At 41.0% G+C, this 22,316-nt stretch overlaps 1 protein-coding gene across 1 annotated transcript; it reads right to left on the bottom strand.

The window, feature by feature from the left end:
• Positions 1-205: 205 nt before the first annotated feature.
• tdrd5 (tudor domain containing 5) lies at positions 206-22,260 on the bottom strand. Its single transcript, XM_030434524.1, has 18 exons — positions 22,121-22,260; positions 20,060-20,303; positions 19,692-19,903; positions 19,011-19,317; positions 12,699-12,838; positions 12,459-12,542; positions 12,266-12,322; positions 11,740-11,902; positions 10,376-10,533; positions 9,832-10,037; positions 8,435-8,644; positions 8,257-8,323; positions 7,692-7,892; positions 7,059-7,193; positions 5,259-5,324; positions 3,850-4,026; positions 3,553-3,715; positions 206-833 (listed from the first exon to the last, which is right to left on the bottom strand). The coding sequence occupies exons 2-18, from the start codon at positions 20,301-20,303 to the stop codon at positions 775-777; spliced, it is 2,649 nt and encodes an 882-aa protein (XP_030290384.1). The 5' UTR covers positions 22,121-22,260; the 3' UTR covers positions 206-774.
• Between the last annotated feature and the right edge of the window lie 56 nt (positions 22,261-22,316).

Here is a 22,316-nt window from a genome sequence, read left to right as displayed (position 1 = left end):
TCACATTTTATCGAAATCCATCGCAACTATTTAAAGGAGTGCTACAATATTTCAGAAAAAGGTAAAGAGGCTTTATCTTTATGTAAAACATGATTTTAAAATTCATCTACATCATTTATGCCACATGACGGAACAAACGACGAAATCACAGGGGAGAAACATCCACTACTGAGAATCATATTACACAAATTAAAACAACAAAATGTTCTATCAAATAAAATTTATTTTCCAAAATAAAAATACATTTGTCATGACATTTTTCTAGAATGTTCATTATAACAGCATTTTGAAATGTTTTAACTCTGTTCAAAACCACGTTATGAATATATATAAAGAGAATCAAACCATTTAACACATCACACACATCCTGATGGCTTCTGAGAAAATGTAAAAAAAAATTAAACACACACAAGGAAATCATTTTTTTTAACAAAAATTATTTACATTAAAAAAAGACGGCCACCAATTTCCTGTAATTTTCTTTTGTTTTGTTGAACAAGACTAAACAGTTGGGGAAGTGCAACATTTACACTGATATCAAACTAACAATCAGAGCTCAACATACAATTCAAATACAATTAAAATGGCATGACAAATAACTTCTAATAAAAATGCTTTGTTTACTTTCCACTCAATCTAGTTTCATCGAAGAAAATGTCAGAATATTTTATGAGCTGTGTAGTTATCAAGGAATGAATACTGCTTTGTTTGTGTTTTGACTCATTCAGGTGGATGAGTTGGTGTTTGGTTTGGGCGCAGTGTGGGGGGCATGACCTACCTCGCCCCAAACAGAGGAAACAGGATGCCAGAGTTTCGCAGATGGAGCGGTCCACCTGGACAATAAAAAAAAAAAACATGTTATCTATATAAAGTCATTACCATTACTATAAGATGATGTTCAGTAAATTAATACATTTGTGGTTTATATGGAACGCTCCGAAAGTTAAGTTCCATATTCCACGGATAATTCATTGTTTTGTCGTTGGCGAAAAACAATTTTTGACCTTAAAGTTGAAAAATAATCCTCATAGAAGAAACAATACTAAAATCAAAAGCCGGAAAAGTCACTTGAGATCTCGCGTGGATAGTTGTTGCCGGAAGACAGTAGCGTTCCACCTTAACTGTCCTCCATGTTACACTGCAATCGGAGATCGATACTTCTCGACTGGCAGGATGGTGGCGAGCGGAAAACACAACTGCTAACTGGATTTGTTCAAAAACCTTCTTTTTAGTAGACAAACAATGTTCTCAATGCTCGTGTTCATGTGTAGAGACCCTGGTGATACTATGAGCAAAGTTTCAGGTTGTGTTGAGCCTTCTTAGTGTTTTAAAAATAGCATTTTTGATGCTAGCATAGTATTTGCCCCTAGCACTCCATTGAAAATTATTTTGATCCGAAAACAAAAATACGGTCAATCTTTAAGGTATCGCTTTCGTCGTAATTATGTTTTTAAAAAACGCTTGACTCGAATACATACACAAAAAGACCCTAGGTTGCATTTTGGCGAGAGTTTCACTTTAAGTCCCAGGCTAAAAGTGAGTCTTGCAATGCCACTGCCACTTGTATTACAAGGTGTGCTTAGTCAGACCTGAAACCATGTCCGAGAGCGATGCCCAGGTGAAATGAGCACACCTGATTATTACAACAGGAAGAGCTTTAATCACTAGAGGTCAGCAAAAAAGATTTTCTGCTGCTGTTCAGTCTTAAAGTTTATAAACTTTTTCCAGAAATAACAACAACAATAACAACAACAATAATAATAATAATGTAAACTGAAATCAATTATACCCTTGAAATTTCCATTTTCAGCTCTGTTCCAGACAGTATTAGACCACATCATGTTTTCTCTAAGGAGCAGCTCAACAACAAGTAGAGTGCTGACCCTTTAGTATGTAACAAATATGCTGAGCAGACACACTCGGCTGTCGGTGCATCAAGCGAGATACAAGAGAATAGCGACAAGGAACAAGTGCCGACTTTGCATCTGCGAGTGATTGTGTAGATTCTTTTTTTTTTTGAGTCAAATTTCTGCAATGTCAGTTTTTTGAGGGAAGCTCAGGGCATGCTAGCAGACAAAATACAAAGACGAGACGGAAGTGTGAAGGAAAAGAGCTACTATTTACCACAGGGAATATCGTCAGCAGACTGTCAAATTGTGCTGCCTGTCACACAAACTCAAGCATCATATCTTCTTATGCATCATGTACCAATTCTTGCTTCTATCTTTTGCTTTTATCTGTATTTGTGCAACTGTGTAAGCACTTAGCAATGCTACAGTGCACAAAAAGCAATGTGTAGATAAATCTGCCATGACCCACTTTGTTTTGCCTTTTTCCATTAACACTGTGCACGTGGGAGCACGGTGGAGCATCAGTGTATTGATAGCAGGACAAATGCGATGCAATGAAAGCAGCTCGTTGGGTCAAATAGCTCTGGTAACAGGTCTAATTGAATCTGTGTCAGGTTCTCTGCGCAGGTACATCCACCACTGCACACAGCAGGTCGGAAATCAATACGTCCTCTCTGCATCCACGGACACAGGCTAAATTCATTCAAGGCTTCTCTCCCTCTCTCTGTACATAGGCAGGTTAATGAAGGCCATTGTATAATCATGTTAGAAAATGAGTGTCTTTGTGCTAAGAGAGGACAAGGTGTGTACAATAGGACTTTTGTTCAACAGCATTATCTTTGTACAATTTGGAGTAAATGACTACTACTACTACTACTACTACTACTACTACTACTACTACTACTACTACTACTACTACTACTACTACAACTACAGCTGGTGGAAACATAAGCATTGACTAAAACCGGCCAACATCAGCTGACAATCCCGGTGGAATCTAGGGGTTAATAATGAGTTAAGCTCCATGTGATGACTTCAAATGTTTATATATTTAATATGCAAGAAATCACTTTTGGTTAAAGGGTAACTCCACCAATTTTACACATTAAACTGTGTCTACAGGTCTTTGGACGTACTGCTGCATATGTGAAAAGTAATAAAATGCCTTTTGTGGCTCAGAGCAGGCTGAGTGTTATTTTGATAAATTGCTTCCAGTGTTGTCACTCAGGTGTATTGTGGGTAATGTAGGCACCAGGTTTTGAAAAGCAGTCCACTTCCTCTTTCTGTTTGTACTTGCCCATATTATTGCCACTCTGCCTAAGATATATAGCCGTGTTTACTCTGTTATTATGATTCAATGGCCATGAGATAATGAAGGCTTTTTAACTCATCAAACTCTTGAGTTCCTCAGATCTATTTAACAATTCTTCCCTCCAACACTCTTGGACTCTTTATGGACAGTTTTGAAAAAAAAAAAAAAAAGATAAAATTGACATAGTAGAATGAGAATATCACCTTTACTATTCCACATGTTCTTCCTTTTTAAAAACTCCTTACTGAACTTCCTGATCTACAACAAAGTGTTTATTTTTATGAATCTGTTGCAGTAAGTCACTGGTAGGATATAATCTTTAGCTCATGACCTATGTGCACATTGTGTACTCCACTCAAAATGTTTTGATCAGGATGTGTGAATATGTACCCTTGCCCACTTCAGGGGTGTGAAGGCGGAGGGTCCTCAGGATTGGAGGTGGCTTGACTAACAACGGGGTAGAGACCATGGGCCGGAGGCACTCCCCCTCTGGTGTCGGACAGCAGGAGCTGAAATTAACACTTGATGGAGTTGGTGGAGTCATGCTCGGTGTCTAAGAACAGAATACATTTTTGTTAATGGACAAGAAACAGCTATCATTTACTATTCTGTATTCAAAGTGATTTACAAAAAACATAAATAGTGATTTTGCTTCCATAAATCAAAACAGAACTAATTTTTTCTCACCTTTAGCTCAGTTTTACAGGGAGCTGGTGTCTGGATCACATCAGGGTGTGCGAGAGGGCTGGAGGTGGGACTGAAAAGGTTGCTGGAAAGGGATTTGTTGGTCACAGCCCAGCCCGATTCAGCACCGCTGAGGGTTTGGTTATGTAACTGCCCATTGAACAGGTTGGGATCCCTACTCTGAACAAGACACAACAAAAAAAAGATTCAGGAGATAAAAAAAGATTTCAGGAGTGTTTGTTCATGCTTTTGTTTTTTGTTTTTGTCAAACATGAAATCTTTTTCCACATACAGCACTGTCGGCCATTTGCTATTTCACCCCATTCGTCCTTTATCTGAACTAGGAGCAAAGCAGTTTGAAAGCAGTTGGAGTGTACACCAACAAACTTAAACAAACCAATCAATTAAACCTAACTCCACTGACAAGATTTCTGCATAATCCTATGATTTACCATGTCACGCTCAATTTTTACAAACATGGTGAAGTGCCATATAGTAGCCTCTTTCACACTGCCGTTTGCATGCGGGGATCCTGCGCCAATTCTCAGTATCCTCCTCTGTGTGAAAGTTTCGGATGCAGACAGGGGGGAAATTTCACTCCGGCGCTGATCCACCTCTGGAGGTAGTATCAGGGCCGCATTATTGGTGAGCCGTCCCAGTGTGAACGGATAAGCCGGAGGCGCGGAGCAGCGGCGTGTCGGTTGTGCAGTCTGATAACTACACAGGTCCTTCACTCAACTAAATACAGAGAAATGTCCCACAAAGCAACGTTACAGGACCGAACAAAAGTAACATAGTAACTGTAACTGACTTTGGCAACTTATATGAGGAAAACAAATACCACAGCTGTATGTGGAGAAGCGTCCGTCCTCCTGTCTGTCCTCCCGCCTGTCCTACTGACTCTTCCTCACATTTCTGCTAAAAAACAGCGTTTGTCACCGGCAAAAAACTTGAACTCACCAAGTGTTTGTGATGAAAATAAATCACCGCGACAGTTAGCTCTCCGGACCGAGACTTCAGGGAACTTTCCCCCAGAAAACTTTGTCACTTTCCAGGATGTTTGGTGGGTCAGGATCTCAATCACTACACATTATAACAGCATCCATATGATTATAAACTGTCCGCGGGTTTGGATTAACAGGGGGACACCTGGGGAAACACCAACGTCATCAACATGACGTGTACCGTCACGTCTCTTTAGGAGCCGCGGCGCCGGCTTTCTGTGTGAATTACACACTTGAAGGTGGAGATGCTTTGCTCTGTGTGAATCACCATCGGCGGAGAATTGGTGAACCACCGCTCCGGAGATAATGCGGAGACGCTGTGTAAAAAGGGCTAGTAACTGAAAGCATCCAAGTTTTTTTTTTTTATATGTGAAACGAAGGCAGAAGGTCAGTGTCAGCTGGTCATACCTGGATGTGACAGATGACCTCATTGTCCTCAATAAACTCCAGGGCAGGCAGTTCTTCTTCTTCAACCTAAGACACCAACAAATGTCTGGTTCCCTCATATCCATATTTACTTAACAAATATATATGTACAGTCATCTTGAGTTGTATTTACTGCACGCTGGTTAACTTGTTCATTAACCAACACGCACTACATCTATACAAGATTGTATGTCATATTGCACATCCTGTAAAATGATAAATTGTAAGTGATTTTAGCTGGTAGTATTTAAAAAAAAGAACATTAAAAGGCCTGTCACCTTAATTGCAACAGGTTGGACAATTAACTCAGACATTGTCCTAACAACTGAGGAGTTTCCTGAAATATCCAAATTAATGGCTGCCTCCATTACCATCAGAAGCCAATATTCCTTGCAAAAGGTAACACTTTCATTGTTCACTTTTTATACCTTCATTTAATATAATCATCATAATCATTTAATTAGTATGGATAAACAATAAGAGATAATGTGAGGACATAGCTACTTACAGTGATAAATAATTTAGGATTACCAAAGCTCAGAGCAGGATGTTGAAAAAGAAAAGAGTATAAAGGTCCTGGATTGTTTCTTGCAAGCTGGATAGCAGAAGATATGTAACGTATAAAGTTAAGGAGCAAGCAGCACAGGCTGATAAAAGCCTGTTTAAATTTTCTCAGAGGTTTAAAAAAAATCCTCAGTTGAGCACATATTTTATATACATCAAGTTAGCTTTAAGAGTTTGATAGTTACCTGTTGGGATCCATGTTTAATACCAGCACCATGTTGATGGGATCAGTTTGACATTTTGAGTAGCAGCAGAAGAACACACTGCCACCTGGTCTTTGTAATCTTTCTGATATCTAATTTCAGAACTAGCGGCACATTATTAACTTTATATCAACAAACAGTATCTCTTCATCTTTAAAACAAAACTAGTAAAGGTCAACTGACCGAGCAAGATCTGCTAGCAGACTTTGTCCTGAACTGGAATAAATCCCCCAAAACATGATACAAACAAGTATGTTTTTGTGTGTTATAACTTGTTTTGTTTGTTGGAAAGGAGACTGCTTGTTTCCTGCTTTGTTTCCTTTATCATTTTATCGTTCTGCTATGGTCGTTTAGTCGGCAACAGTGTATTGTTATTTAGCATTTTAAGAATGTTTATTAAATATGTTTAATAAATCAAGGTGTTATTTTATTGCCGTCACAGACAGTAACACGGTGAAATCTCCTATCCTTTACTTTCACTTAAACAGCCATCCACTCATTAGCATGTGAGAGGCACAATTCTTGTAATCCAATATCCATTAAACAGCTCACTGATTGGCTGTCATCTTATTTATTGGCCAACAACAAGCTGTGACCTTCCAAACAGTGTGACTATACATTAAGTAGCAGTGGACTGCAACCCCCCTTTCTGCATGCCGGTGTGTGTGTGTGTGTGTGTGTGTGTGTGTGTGTGTGTGTGTGTAGTTCTGTATTGTGCCTGCAGCACTGACAGTATGGCTGCTAAGATAAGAGCTATGGATGGACAGCAGACAATAATGGCTTTCCAGCAACATTAAAAGATTGTGTGAGAAAGAGAAAGTGAGAGAGGGAGGCAGAGAGGAGACAAAGAGGGTGCACTCATGGAACAGAAACTATCCAGAAATTAAGCTGCAAATCCACAATAAACAACCAAGGAACTCAGCTCAGACACTAATGTTGTGTTTGGCTGTACAGGAACGTCAAAGAATTTTACTGGAACAGCAACTGCTCTCTTCTTATATTGTGTATGTAGTACCTTCACTGAAGTCGACATGGACAGTTCAATGGTGTCTGCTGGCTTGAGGGAGGAAGTGGCCTCTTCTTCTACCTCTGGCAGGTCAACCATTCCCTTCCCCAGGTAGAGAGTCACTGGCCTAACCTTGACACAAAGCTAAAGATAGAAAAAGAAAGTTTACAGCGCAAGTTACAAACAAGTGCAAACAAATGCACATCTCACAAGTCAACAGCTCAAACTCTGTGTTGAACTAAATAAATATGTTCAGCCTGTTTTATTTGGCTGTTGGTTATTATGGTTACCATGGTTATTAGTGCCCAAAACAGTATTTAAATGCTTTATTTTTGTTTGTTGTTTTTATTGGAATAGGAAGGAGCCCTCCTGTTTTACATTCAAAACCCTGCCTCTGGTCAGCCTCTTTGACAACGACCCTCCCCAGAGTTACTTTTTAATCTTATGTTATCAGTGTCTGATACAATGATTTACAATAGTTGACTACAGCTGAGGTGACGAGTTGTGCCTATATATCTTAATATAATTCAAAAGACACCTGTCTGCGAATCAAAAACTAGCATTTATCATGACCATGTTACAAATAGGTGTGTGTGTGTGTGTGTGTGTGTGCGTGCGTGCGTGCATGCGTGCGTGTCTCACTGCTGCACTGGCTGTGGGGCTGCAGGTTGTCCCGAGGCCCTGACTTAGCAGGACTGAGTGGATGTAGATGTCGTTTTCAGTGTGTGTATCACAGAGGAAAATCTGAAGGACATCTCCGATGTAACAATCCAAAGCGCCCACCAGGGTGCGGCCGGCACACAGGTTCTGGAAAGAAGATGTTGCCTCAGCACTCCAGCTGCCCTGCAAGAAGAAAACCACAACACTTTTATTCATAAAACTTCACGCAAACAGAACATTTTGTAGCATCTGCAGTCGACGGTTTGAATTAAATTGCATACATTTATTCACATAAAAGACTGTTTTAAAACAATACAGCACCCAACCATTGTTTTGTGCTTTTGTTTCCTTATAGAGCGTATTAACATTAACAATCGTGAGATGGGCTAGGAAAAAAGCAAAATGATCGAGCACTGATGGTGATTTTACAAATAGCCTGTCAAGTATACAATACAGCTGACCATTATTGTATTAACAGGAAGTTAGTGCAGGCCAGGAAGATTTGTCAGGAAGCTGTGAATAGTTTCGAATTCGCCATCAGACTCACACTGGTGGGTTTAATTCCAGCGAGTGATGCTGGAACAGCTTGTGCGGGAAGAGCCGAATAACATGACCTGAGAAAGAGAAAGATGAACTGTAGAGAGCTCCACAAAACACAGACACTGTTCAGCTTAGTAGCAGTACTGGAAGTTGTCTTGTTTAACCACTTATTAAGAGGCCCATACTTGAGGAATTTGAGGTTGGTGCTCTGTACCAGGGTCATGTCGCCAAAATCGACGTAGTACACCTCGACCTGTGTGGAGCTGATGATCCGATGGATGACCACCCGGTAGAACCACATTCCTTTGGGTGACACGCAGCAGACCTGACCACGTCGGACAAACCGCTCAGGGAGACGGTAGCGCTCGGACACCTCAGGACAGGTGTAGCATCGTCTAGTGGATACAAGAAGAGAGGAAAACAGAAGAAAAATGAGAAACAAGATGTTACTGCTTATGGAGCAGGGTTTCCCCTACATGTAATTGACTGTGGCGCACCGCCACGGCAAAATAAAAGCCGCCACACCTTAAAAATTCAGGCATAAATAAATCCAGTGTTAGAGAAAGGATATATTTTACCGTCGTCTTTCACCGCAGTCTTTGACGTTAACTAGCATGTTGGATATTTAGCTTGATAATTAGCTAGAGGATTAAAATGGTCACTTAGAGCAGAGTCCTGCACGGGTCACCGCATCCAAACCGTTTTTCGACAGTAGCACAAATAACATTCCGTAACCGAGCCGACCCGCTTTAAATTGATACCGACGCCCGAAGGAAAATTGGACGGACGCAATTTTTAAAAGTGAAAGTAAGACAGCACGGGGAAAGGGAGTTCTGGGAGGGCGCAAGCACGCATGAATGAGCTCATATGAAATATAAATGCTTATCATTTGTGTTGCTAATAATGACTGATAATAAGTGATGCCTTGAAAATGGCAATTGTAAAACCCGACCTGCCTCTCCAGGCGTCCGAACCGATCCGCATCTGTGTCCGACACGGTACATTGTTTTTCACCCGTGCAGGACTCTGACTTAGATAACTCCTCTCTTGAAACAAATAATAAAAATTGTATTTCTTTACAATATTAGAGTTCGTGATGGCTGTGTGAGAGCAATATAACCAGAGAATAAAAATGAAATTCCCTAAGTAGCCTATGACATAAGTATAAATATTACAGTATGATGACCCCGCCCCCCCAGCGCCGCAGTCTCAGAAAATCTTGGAGGAAACACTGTGGAGTATCATCTAAAAGCTCTAAATGTATGTTGAGACAGCAAATTATGTGATGTTTTTTGGTTTCTTAATCATTTTTCAATTATACTTCAAACAATTTCAACAAGATGTTGTGCTTTGGTTCAAATGATGAAGAACCCCAATTTTAGAAATACAAATACAGCTATATGGTTTGACAAAGAGAGAAATGTGCCAGGCATGATGAAATGGTAAATAAAGCACAGTATGTATTTTATACTGTTTATACTGCACTTCCAAAGGGGACCCCTAATAATACAGCGGGCACATTAGGTACAGGAAGTGTGATTATATTATCTTCTGACAGAACTACCACCAACATGTCCACCACCTCATCTCAATCATCATGTCCTCCATAGCTCGGGCCTCCTCACTCTCGCTGAAGCGGATGTGGAAATGTCCAGGGGACTCCACCTTCTCCACCAGGACTTCTACTAGCTCTCGGGCACCGTGGCGTGTCGGCTGTTTGAGACGTTGACTCTGCAGGGCGTCCAGGGGCACTGCAGTGCTGCAATGCACCTGAATGGCAGGGTAGATCTATAGTCACAGATATAAAAAGCAAAGTTAGACTGGTAAGCGGTACACGGCAATGTCACTCTATATTCTAGGCTTGTCAAGATTCTCCAACCCATGATTCGATTTGACCTTCAATTTTGAGCTCATCATTTGATTCTATTTTTTTGTTGACACATTTTTTTTCTTCAGCAATGACGCCTATACCATTGTTAGTAGTATTGACAGGTTTCAGGGTTTACAAAAATGAACCTGTTACAAAAGGTACACTGATGATGGGGGTGTGACATCAGCTTATTAAGTGCAGTGAACAATAATGATTGCACTGATGCTCTAATAAACACAACCTTTATGTCACTCACCATTTCCTGGGTCTTGGATTTGTTACTTGTCACTAGCTCCTTACTCTTGTCATCTGTTGCAACTTCTTCACAGTCATCTTCTTCCAGTTTGCCTTCCCAAGGGGACTCTCCATACTTGAAACAGAAGCCTTCATCGAAACTTTCAGTTTCCTTTGAATCTATGAAATAAGATGAATACAATTCTACTGCTTAGTTGAATGCCACTGTTCCACAAGACTGCCTGGTCACATCATATCTCACACAGCACCATTTAATTATTACAAATGGGTCATTGATTAAAACTAGGGCTGCCAAAGTGCATCCTCTTAACGCTGTTAATTTTTTTAACGCGCGATTAACGCCCGGTATTAAAAAAAATAGAAACGCGCATTGTTTGATTTATGGCCATCGATGGCACCTGTTGTCTTGATCCAGAGAGTGGCAGAAGAATAAGAAAGGGAATCAGAAGAAGAAGAAGCAGGGTTGGAGTGCGTGAAAAACACAGTGGACTGAAAAGCGAAAGTGCAAGGAAATGGAGAAAGGACTTATGAACGGCAAATTTACTTTCAAAACACTGCCAGATGGTTCGGTCGATAGGACAAAATTTATCTGCACGTACTGTCGACATGAAAAGAGTTACCATTGAAGTACGTCGAGTCTCAAATATCATTTGCAAGCCAAACACATGGCAGATGCAGAGAGCCCACCACCCCCCTCCTCGCCAAAAGCAGACATCACCATATTTTGATCCCATTTAGGGTGAGGGGATATTTTTTGAGTCTTTTGAGCATGATTTGAAGTGTTGAATAAACATTTTGATAAAAGCAAGCATATTTGCCCTTTCTTATGTTGTTAAAAGTATTAAGAACATAAAAAAATACATTAAGGCACATTTAGAACAGAAAGAAATGTGCCAAAAAAAAAGCGATTAATTTGCAATTAATCGCGAGTTAACTATAGACAAAATGCGATTAATCTCGATTTAAAAAATGTATCGTTTGAGAGCCCTAATTAAAACACTATTGATTCTGGAGACTGTCACAGGCTGGTGTTCTTCTGAGACACAGTGGTGGATAAATAATGTCAGGATGAGGAAAGGAAGTACTTAAATCAGATCTCAGGGACACCACAGTGAACATGACATTTATATCTACGGCAACATTTGGTCCAACCAACAAATTAATCATGCATGTCCCCCATTTTTCAGTCAACCTTTTCAACATCAAATGTCAGAGTCTGATGACGAAAATGTAAAGCAAATAATTTTACCAGTAAAATAGTTCCAACATTGTATATCAAACATCCGTGAAATACCTAACGTTACACCTAATTAAGTAGTTAGGGTGATACTGACTGCTGGTATATGAACATATACACATACACACCTGATTGCATAAGGTCATTGTCCTGTATGTCTGTGACTATCCAGTGTTGTCCACTGTCATGCCCTGCAGGTTTCAGGTGGATGGTGTCACTCATGGCGCTGACCAGTTCATGGACACTGCAAAAGCCACTCTGTCGCAGTGGCAAGTCCTCGCCAAATAGCCTCTGAGGAGCAAAGAAAATGATGTGGAGATGTCACCACTAATGTTTTATTACAACCCTGACCCTGCTCTATTGCACATTAACAACTGTATCCCCAAAGTGCTTGCTTCCTGACCATAACTAAGGACGGGTGGGTTAAATGTGAATTAGTTACTGACTAGATCAGTAAGGTGCTCAAGAAAAACAAGAAACAACATCAAAATACTGAACCCAAAGATTTTCATTTAGCTGGATCTGGAATGACTGAATCCAATTTCTCAAATGTATGAGCTCTTAGCCCCATGCCTAATTTATCTTAACTCTAATGTGAGACCATGGAGAAGAACAGGAGCACTGCATGACTTTAAAAAAAAATCTTTTTTTTACCTTGTACTCGGCAGGCAGATCACGTACCAATAATCCAATGCCGGTCTGACCCACAACCTGCAGAGTTACACACATGACAGGTTTCATTACAACACTTGAAACCATGTGTCTTGGTTATGAAGGCATATTAGTGTCTTGTGATCACTCCCTGTGAGACTTACACATCTGCTAATAAACTAGCAGGGAGTCTGACCTTTCGTAGTTTGTCCTTCAGCTCTTGACTGATGCTGCCAGCGATTCCATTCTCTAAGATTTGCTGGCGAAGCTCCTCCTCCAGCTGATGTAGAATTTAAGAAGAAAGAACAAAGATAAGTGTTCTTAAAATAATGAAACAAAAAAGTATTTTGTGAGTGCTGACAACGTTATTTCTTACTTTTCTAAGTAAGCGGACTTGTGCGGGTACTTCATTTTCTGATTTTTAATGAGAACAAACCTTGAGGACACGTTTCTGAAAGAGCTGACCTTCCTGGCAGAGCTCTTGGTCCCCTTCCTGGTTCTTCTCAAACATCTCTGGTTTCTTACAGACAGTTGTTGACTCTGTTTGGGCAGGGCCCACAGTAGACTTGTCTTCAGCTGGAATTAACCACAAGAGGTATTTCAAAAATCAGTTAACAACAAGGCCACAGAAGCAAAGCTTACAAGAGAATCATCATCAAGACTTTTAAGACCTTTTTAATGCCACATGGAATGGTATTTAAGACCGAGATGGTCAATGCCGATTGTGCAAGAAAATTCCAATATCACATACACTGGCCTATATTAAATATAGGCTATATAATATTGGCTGAATGCGGTTGGCAAATACCTGTGACAAAGTCATGTATTGGAGGCAGGATATCTTACATTTCAACAAACATCACTGCACTGACCAGTCAACACTTGTGTTTATTAGTTACTGAATACCAGACCACACTGGACAATCGTGTATTAATTCCGCTATATCTGATATAAATCAATATTGGCCAATAACATTTGCAAACTGAGTGATCAGTTGGGACAATTGACAATTTAACAATGTATTTTTGTCAAAAACGTAGCGCTCGGTAATGCATCAATGTGAGCAAACTTTCTGCCAGTCACTTCAACTGCATTCTAATTCTAATATGGCAGCAACGAAAGGTAGCAAAAAGGCACCAACAAGGGCAGGGATGTCTCCAGGGGTTGGGCTGAGCTGAATCGGAGCAAAACTTTCTTGCCAGCCCAAAGATAGCACTAGTAGATACCTAGCTAGGAAACTGTATGTCTATCTGTCAGTAATACCCAATGAGAAGTCACTGACCGCTTGCACCAACAACCAATGAGGACAGAGTTACTGTCTGACCAATCCTGAAAGTTGGTCGCCTCACTCACTTCAAAGCCCTGCCAGATGGGTCTCTCGACGAGAACAAAGTTATTTTGACTTACTGTCGATGTGAAATGAGTTACCACCGTAAGTCGAGTCTCAAATTACACTTAACAACTCTACATGAGGGAACAATGGCTAAATGGGTGGCTACAGCTTGCAGGCTGATTAACATTGTTTAGTTAACCTTTACAAGTAAAATGTTGGACACTACGTTACTAGCATTACTAAGGAATGTAACATTCAGGTCAGTGCCCATCTGCTGTTGCTTGTTGAGCTTGAGTTTGCCATGTTATGCTTTCAGCATATTTTTTGAGCATGCAGTAGCTTTGAGGTTATTCTGGACAGTATCAGTCATTGTTTTGGATTTTTACAATAAAATTAAAAACATATTTGGGTTGGGTTGGGTTGGGTACTTTATCAATCCTTGACAGGAAATTGCTTCTTTGCGCCAGCCATTATTAGTCACACATGCATACATACATACATAAATAAGTTAAACATACATAAATAAGGTTAAAAAACATTCACCCTGTCCCTACAAGGGTCACAAGCGCTTGTTACAAAGTTTCATTGCAGCAGGGAGAAAGGACCTCCTGCTGCGCTCTGACTTCCACCTTGGCATGATCAGTCTTTCACTGAAGGTGCTCCTTTTGATCACCCCCAGTGCATTGAGTGAGTGAGAGGGGTTCCTAAAGATTGTTCTCATCTTAGGGTCCGTCCACACGGGTGAAAACGATCTTTTTTTTCTCCGTCTTCCTCATCATCGTTTTAAGAATATTTGCGTCCACACGTCTTCACTGAAAACGACCGAAAACGCTGTAGTTCATATTCCAGGCCAATAGGTGGCGCTTGACATTCACCAAAAACAGAGAAGAAGACACGGAGCATGCGCATCAAGCTTGCGCGCTGTAAACAAACAGACAGTAGACAGAGAAACCGAACAAAGCAAGAAGAAGATAAAAATGGCTAATGCAAAGAAACCAGAATCGTTTGTGTGGACCGGTAATGAGGTCGAACTGCTGCTACGGCTCACACTCAACTACAAGGCATGTAAGTTGCAAGGAAGGCTCAATATCTTCTGCAGCACGAACACGAGCATGTAGGCCACCATTTTTGTTGTTGTTGTTATGGGACATTGGGGGGTGGGGCAATGGCGTCATCGTTTTAGAAAGTATGCGGATTTGCCGTCCACATGAAAACGGGAGGGCTGCGTTTTCGGATTTCTCCACCCTGAGACCCGTTTTCAAAAAAGTGCATTTTCAGGCGCTGCGTTTTCAGGATCCATATGGACGGTCGGCCAAAACGATGCAATACATGTGCGTTTTCGCAAAACGGCGTTGTCGTCTGGACGGGGCGTTAGACAGCATCCTGTCTTCTGCCACCTGCTGGACAGTGTCCAGTTTGGAGTTCACCACAGAGCTGGCCTTTTTAATGATTTTATCTACTCTGTTCCTATCTGCTGAGCGTGACCCCTCTCCCCAGCACACCACCGCAAAGAACAGAGCACTGGCCACTACTGAGTGGTAGACAGTGTGCAATAGGGGTTGACAGATGTTGAATGACCTCAGCCTTCTCAAGAAGTAGAGTCGACTTTGCCCTTTTTTGCACACTGTCTCCACATGAATCCGCCAATCCAACTTGTTGTCCAGCTGCACACCGAGGTATCTGTGGCTGGACACAACTTCCACCTCGACGTCCTGGATGCAAATTGGTGCAGGCGCAGGTTGGATCCTCCTCCTAAAGTTCACCACCATCTCCTTGGTCATTGTGATGTTGAGATAAAGATGGTTTTTGTCACTCCAGTCCACAAAGGGGGACCTGAGAGGGGTGGAGGACGATAGTTGGAGATGCTGGTGGGGCCCACCAGCATCTCCAACTATCATCCTCCACCCCTCTCAGGGATAACTCTAAGGAGATGATGTCCCAGATGTGGTGGTGGCAAGAGGGGCGGCTGAGGAGCAGAAGTGGGAGGCGGGCATGGTATGGGGCTGTCAAATCTATTGAAGAACCTGTTCAGGTCATTGGCCAGGTTCTGATCACCGTCCAGAAGCCAGCCTCCTTTCTTCTTCATGCCTGTGATGTTTCTCATACCAGCCCACACCTGCTTGCTACCTTCTCGCTGCAGCTGTTGCTCAAGTTTATGCCTGTAGGCCTCTTTCCCCTCTCTTATCTCCACTCTCAGCTGTCTTTGCAGATCTTTGACTTTTTATTTGTCCCCTTCTCTGAAAGCCTTTTTCTTTAAGTTGAGTATGGCTTTCAGGTTGCTGGTCACCCATGGTTTGTTATTAGGGAAGCACCGTGTTTCTCTAGAGGGCAAGATGTCATCATTGCAGAAGTTGATGTAATGGGTGATGCACTCAACCAACCCATCAATATCGCTGAGAACATCCCAGTCAGTTTCAAAACAACATTTCAGTGCTTCATCTGCTCCAGGAAACCAGCATTTAGATGTTCTTGTGATGGCAGGTAGTCTTTTAACAGTTGGGGTGTAGGAGGGAAAGAGGTGAACCATGTCATGATCTGATCAACCAAGGGGGGGCAGTGCAGTGCATTTGTATGCATTTTTCACATTTGAGTACAGGACATCCAAAATCTGATCTCCTCTGGTTGCACAGTCTACAAACTGCTTGAATGTGGGCAGAGTCTTAGACAGAGAGACATGACATAAAATCACCAGAGATTAGGACGAAGGCCTCAGGGTATTCAGCCTGCAGTCTCACGACAGTGGTGTGTATTACGTCACAGGCCACTTCTGCGTTTGCAGATGGAGGGATGTAAACAACAGCTGCCATCACCACTGTGAACTCTCTTGGCAGACAATATGGTCTTAAACTCACTGCAAGAAGTTCAATATCCCTGTTGCAGATCTGTTCTTTGATCCGGCGTCCCTGTCGGCACATATCGTCCGAAAGCCGGTGAAACTGGTCAACGAGTCTGTGATGCCGTCCGTCAACCACGTCTCGGTCAGGCAGATGAGGCTGCTTTCCCGATACATCTTCTGAGCCCTTACCAGAGTTTCCAGCTCCTCCAACTTGTTGGTTAGGGAGCGAACATTACCCATTGTGATGGATGGTATCGCGGGTTTAAATGTCTCTCTCCATGCTCTCACTCGCCGCCACTTATTCCTCTTCACCCCAGCCCTGGTTCCCCGATGTCTCCTCTGTAAGATTTCCACAGGTATGTCATGTCGGACCCCGAATTTTGAACCCTGTGCCAGGTCAAGCAGTTTCTGACGGTTGTATGACAGATTGGTAGCTCCATGCACACTCTGCCCGTATCCCCATTATTATGCTCATGATGGTAGTAATCCTTACAAGCAGAATCAGCATCATCAGTGTTGTATCTTATAGATCTACCGCTCTCTGGGTACCGTGGAACCCTGAAAGCTCTACCACACGCTGCAAACAATTCATTCACTCTCGGCTGCATGCAACAGGCTGCCGGTCCAACGGCGCCATGACACAATGGCAAAGATATGCTTGCATAAAGCAGCATCTGTCCACTCTCGTGTTAATAAGTATATTCAAATATATACTTATTTATCCTTTTAAGTAGGGATGTCCCGATCCAATCACGTAATCGGAAATCGGGGCCAATCATGTGGTTTCAGACTCGATCGGAATCGGACGTTACATCCCGATCAGGCATCGGATATATACATGTACATTTATTCTTAATATTTTAATCAGATCGATAATAATTCAAAACAAATGGGAAAAATGTGTGTGTGCAAGGCACGGGTCAGGTATCGGTAAAAATAATGACCAGCCACCGCTGTCAACGTTTTTTGTGCCTCTGATTCATGTCTTCATGTCACTCCGCAAGTAGTCCATTCATTTGTTACGACATAACTTCATTCAAAGCAGAGCTCCACCAAAGAGCCTGCAATCGTTGCGGAAGGTTATCTGATGTGTCAGTGCATATCTCCTATATGCATTCTGCTGCTGGATTTTCAGCGCCACCGCAAAAAAAAGACATGATTTTTGTAGGTTTAATGCGTGAAAAAATGTCTGTCTGGGGGGCATGACAAAAAATAATTGAGAACCGAAGCCCTAAGTTATCTTGAAATCGATTATTATTGTCATTACTGCTATTTGTATAATTTCTACAAGTCACCATTTAAGTTGAGTGACTGAAATCCTCGTCATCCTATTCAAAGGCTGCAACAGGCGACTCATCGAATCGGGGTGAAGTTAGTTTCAGGTTGGATATTCGGCGGATATTCACTCAGGTCCAGCCACAACTTTACTGAGGTTCACCATGTGTTAGCAGCAGGAGGATGGTTAGCTCACCTCCAGAGACTCGCGCTGAATCGCTGGAAACTGATTTAGGGACCATCATTAAATTACTTAGCATAAATATGTTAATACAAAATAGTTGCTAGTTTTTTTCAATATCTTCCATGTCATGTGGCCCAGTGACTCCAAACCAGCAGCGGATTGTATTAGTAAACTGGACAAATGAGACACAGTTCTTTCTGATGTATTTCAGTGCTTCCTCTATTTCATTTGAATATCAATATGTAGAAATCATGATTTTTTTCTCAATAGTTTCCCATGTCATGTGGCCTACTGACTTCTGAAACAGATTCTGTTCCCATAAAAAATCGATAATAATAAAGAAAATAATGGTCAAAAAGTTCTCTAATGCTCAAGAGGTTGGACTTGTGGGGCGAAGTATTTCTTTCTTAGCTGAAGCCAACAACGGGACAAAATAAATGTAAAGAGAGACATAGTGGAACCGTATATTTTCCTGCTTTTTTGTCCTTTGCCAATCACACTTATAATAAGTGTTAAATGATAAAATAAGTTGAATAAAATAAAAAATAAGGGACATCCTGGATCTGTTTCTTCGCTCTTCTTCATTTTTTTAATGTATTATAGAAGTATCGGATCAGGACTCAGTATCGGCAGATACTCAAAATCAAATGACTCGGAGGCAAAAAAACCTGATCGGGACATCCCTACTTTTAAGGTACATTTAGAACCAATAAAGAAATTTGAAAAAAAAAAAAAATCTTATTTTTTCTATTTACTTTTTATTTATCTTATATGTCTGATTCTTTTTTCTGTACTTGTTGCATCTTGAGCTGTGGTAACAAGTGAATTTCCCCTTTGTGGGATAAATAAAGCCTATGTAATCTAATCTAATTAATTTCCGATTAATTGAGAGTTAACTGTGGACAATCATGCGATAAATCACAATTACATTTTTAATTGATTGACAACCTGAGTAATAATACCTTTAACATTCAACCAATCCATGCATGTTGGGGCAGATTACATAGCTATCCAATCTCAAAAAGGACGAAGACTCTGGATATGGATCGCTTTTTTTGAGACGCACTTAAGTGGGATTGGTGAGTAAACTGATAGATTCACCACCTTTCTTAAAACAAACCTGGGGGCACTGTTGGTTTCTGGGCTCTGGTGTCTGTCACCTTCGACACTGCCTGGTCAGGTCTAGGCAAGACTGGCTTAATGGGTCCAACCTTCTTTGGTAAGCTGAACGGACTGATCAGCTGCCTGGGCACCATATGTTCCCTCAGAGACACAACTGAGCCCAGCCTGGTTTGCTTGATGAGCACCAGGTCCACCGCTGTCTGCAGCATCTCTCCAGTGGAGTAGAAGCCATAGTCGTGAACACGCAGTGGGTGGCCAAAGCAGCGCAGGAAAGAGGACTCCAGTTCAGACAACCGGAGTGGACCCTGGGAGATCAGCTACATTGTTACTTGAAACAAGACAACATTGTGCAGTAACAGAGCTGATGAATTTGTCACAAAAACAAACATAAAACAAAAAAACATTCATTCAGGCTTCTATGATATGTGTTTGAACAGTGCACTGCAGATTAAAAAAAGGGAAATCTTCAAAATTGCTGTCCCACTTCAAGACAAAGGAGGACTGGCTATGAAAGTCCAATTCTGATCCTCAAATACATTTAATCAAACAGCAGAAAATCTTAAACAGACCCACACAGTACACCTCATTAATAAAAATAAACACAAGCCTTTGGTGAGAAATAATAAATGCTAAAATACCTGGGTTTACAAAAAGACCTCACACTCAGGGCATGTCATACCTGGGAGAGCAGTGTGCGAAGTTGTGCCCTCAGCTGGGCAGGGACAGCCAGAGGAGGACGACCTCTTCTGGGAAGGACCAAAGAGGGCTGCTGGTAATGGTAGCGGGGCGAGAAGTAGCTGAAACCTCTACTCTTGACCTTCTTGTAGGACTTAGACAAGCGCTGATTAGCAACTAGCTCCTCGATGCTTCGGGTGGTCTCGTGACTAACGGCTGCGATGGGAGAAATGTAACGGAGACAAAATGAAGCAGAACATGAGCGGACTTCTGGATCAAACTTTACTATGCTTTAGTTATTTTTGTCCTCATTAATTAATCGAAACAGCATTGAATGACAAATTCAAGCTCAAATCAAAGAGTGGACTGTACCCTTTAAGCATATGGTGCCATCTGCTCTGAAGTTAATAGACACCACGTCAGGCATCTCCTTCACCATATCCATGACGTTCCTGAAGCCCAAGTGTTTCAGGGGCATGGGATGCCCCAACATGTCCACATAGTCCCGCCTGAGCTGGTCAGGGTCCAAGCCCAGCTTAGAAGAAATGAGCAAAGAACGAACATCCTTCTTCAGCTTTGACAAAACCTCTTCCTGGTTCATCTGACCTGCTGACATCTGGATGACAGTATGGGACAAAACATACTGTAGATCTTAAAACAAACGTAATGTAACCAAGTATATTACCTCAAATACTGTACTTAAGTATGATGTTGAGGTATGTGTACTTTCCTTGACTATTTCCATTTTGCGCAGCTTTATACTTCCACTAGACAAGATTTTGGAGGTAAGTTTTATAATTTTAATTATGTGTCAACCAATATAATACATTGATTATTAGATATCAAGGAGACCGATAACTGATAACTGGAGCCCATATACATTTGCAATAAAAATATAAAATCTTAAGTGTCAAAGTTGAGAATAACCAGCAATGGAATGTGACTAACTACAATTTACTCAAGTGCTTTACAATTTTGAAGCACTTTGATATTTCCATTTTCTGCTTCCACTCCTCTATATTAATTGATAACTTTAGTTACAGTCTACTTTGCAGATTCAGATTATTCAGTGTTGTTGGGCTATTACTTGTTCTGTGTATCCAATCAGATAGTGTTGAGCGCCGGACGTTGAGTAAGACCCGAGTGGTTACTGCAGACCGACAAAGGATGCTGTATCATGCATCGGATCCAGAGTACTGCATTACTAAATTCATTTATTTAAATCGCCGATCGGACACAAAAAACACGGATACCGATGAAGGGAAAAATGCTGAGTATCAGCCCAACAATGGGTCGACCCCTTCTTTTTACTCCACTACATATATTTTAAAACTTGAGTTACTAGTTAATTTGCTAATTCCATGCAGCATCACAACTGGAGTAGTGCATTTATATATTTTTATTTTCATAATCTGCACACAAAATAAACTAATAGAAAATAAATACAACACCACAATAATCACAAAAGATGCTTGAATCATTTGAACCATTTCATACAGTATCGATACATCAAAACATATGTATACACTACTCAATATGAGTTAAGGATATGTTGTTTTTTTTTGTCTTTCACTTCACTGTTTATTCTGTGACATCTGATTTCTTATTTTGTTAATATTTATGATTCCCCCCAAAAAATAATGCAATATTTCATTGGACATGCATACACATCCACATATATCCCAGTATCCATAATTTTGAGCAATTTATTTTACTTCTGAGACTTAAGTAGATGTGTTGCCACAAAATTACTTTCCATACTTAAGTAAATTTAATATCGATATACTTTTACTCAAGTCCTACTTGTATGGGTGACTTTCATTTTTACCAAAGTCATATTCTAACACAATATCTTTATCTTTTACTCGAGTGTGAATTCTAGATAATTCTGTCTGCTGCTAACTCAAGAAAATGTCTTGGGTTATTTATTTTGAAACATAATTTCATATGGTAGAATTTTACACCGCGATTAATCTTTTTAGGAACGCTTTTTTAAAAATGATATATAAATGGATTAATCTGTCAGGAGAAGATGGCAGCTGAGGTGATGAGACCAAATCCAGCTGTGGCCATTTTAAATCCACTTGACTCGGAATGTCATGATCAGATATGTGGTCAGCACATGACATGTCCAATAAACCTTCTTAGAGTAACACGTGTACACAATGAACACAGGTTGAAGCTACCTAGCACATGCTTTCTGTGCTCTCCGCCATTTGCACATGACTGGATTGCTACATTAGCAAAAGTTGAGCTAGCCTCCACCGTGGACGGTTCAGCAGTGACTCCATGCGGTCAGCTGTTGCACTTTTAAACACTCGAATTAATTTATTTAATAGAATTAATTTATTAATGAAGTAATTAAGTGTTTTATATGCGGACACGGAGCACTTCAGTCTTTATAAAATCGTCCCCAAAGTAAAATGGACATACCGTTGTTGTCGTCAATGTCTTCTCCGCATCCTCCCTCGATGTCTGGGCATTTGGTGACCTCCGCACTTGAGGCTAGCTGACCAGAGAGCACGTTGCTGGGGCACAGCGCAACTGTAAAAACAGCTTCAACAAAGGAAAACTCGTATTATACCAAACCTCGACTCATACACAGCTAAGAAATACAGAACGCAAACTT

Source organism: Sparus aurata, chromosome 11 (assembly GCF_900880675.1).
Source record: "Sparus aurata chromosome 11, fSpaAur1.1, whole genome shotgun sequence".
Taxonomy (NCBI): Eukaryota; Metazoa; Chordata; class Actinopteri; order Spariformes; family Sparidae; genus Sparus; species Sparus aurata.
Note: the sequence above shows the minus strand (reverse complement) of the source record. Positions and strands in the feature narration are given on the sequence as shown.

Excerpts from the sequence above, each read along its gene's own strand:
- tdrd5 (XM_030434524.1), bottom strand. The coding sequence starts at position 20,303 with ATGTCAGCAGGTCAGATGAACCAGGAAGAGGTTTTGTCAAAGCTGAAG. Across the intron at positions 19,904-20,059 it reads TGGCACCATATGCTTAAAGG|CCGTTAGTCACGAGACCACC; the intron begins GTACAGTCCACT and ends CTCCCATCGCAG. Across the intron at positions 4,027-5,258 it reads AGGTCATCTGTCACATCCAG|AGTAGGGATCCCAACCTGTT; the intron begins GTATGACCAGCT and ends TGTCTTGTTCAG.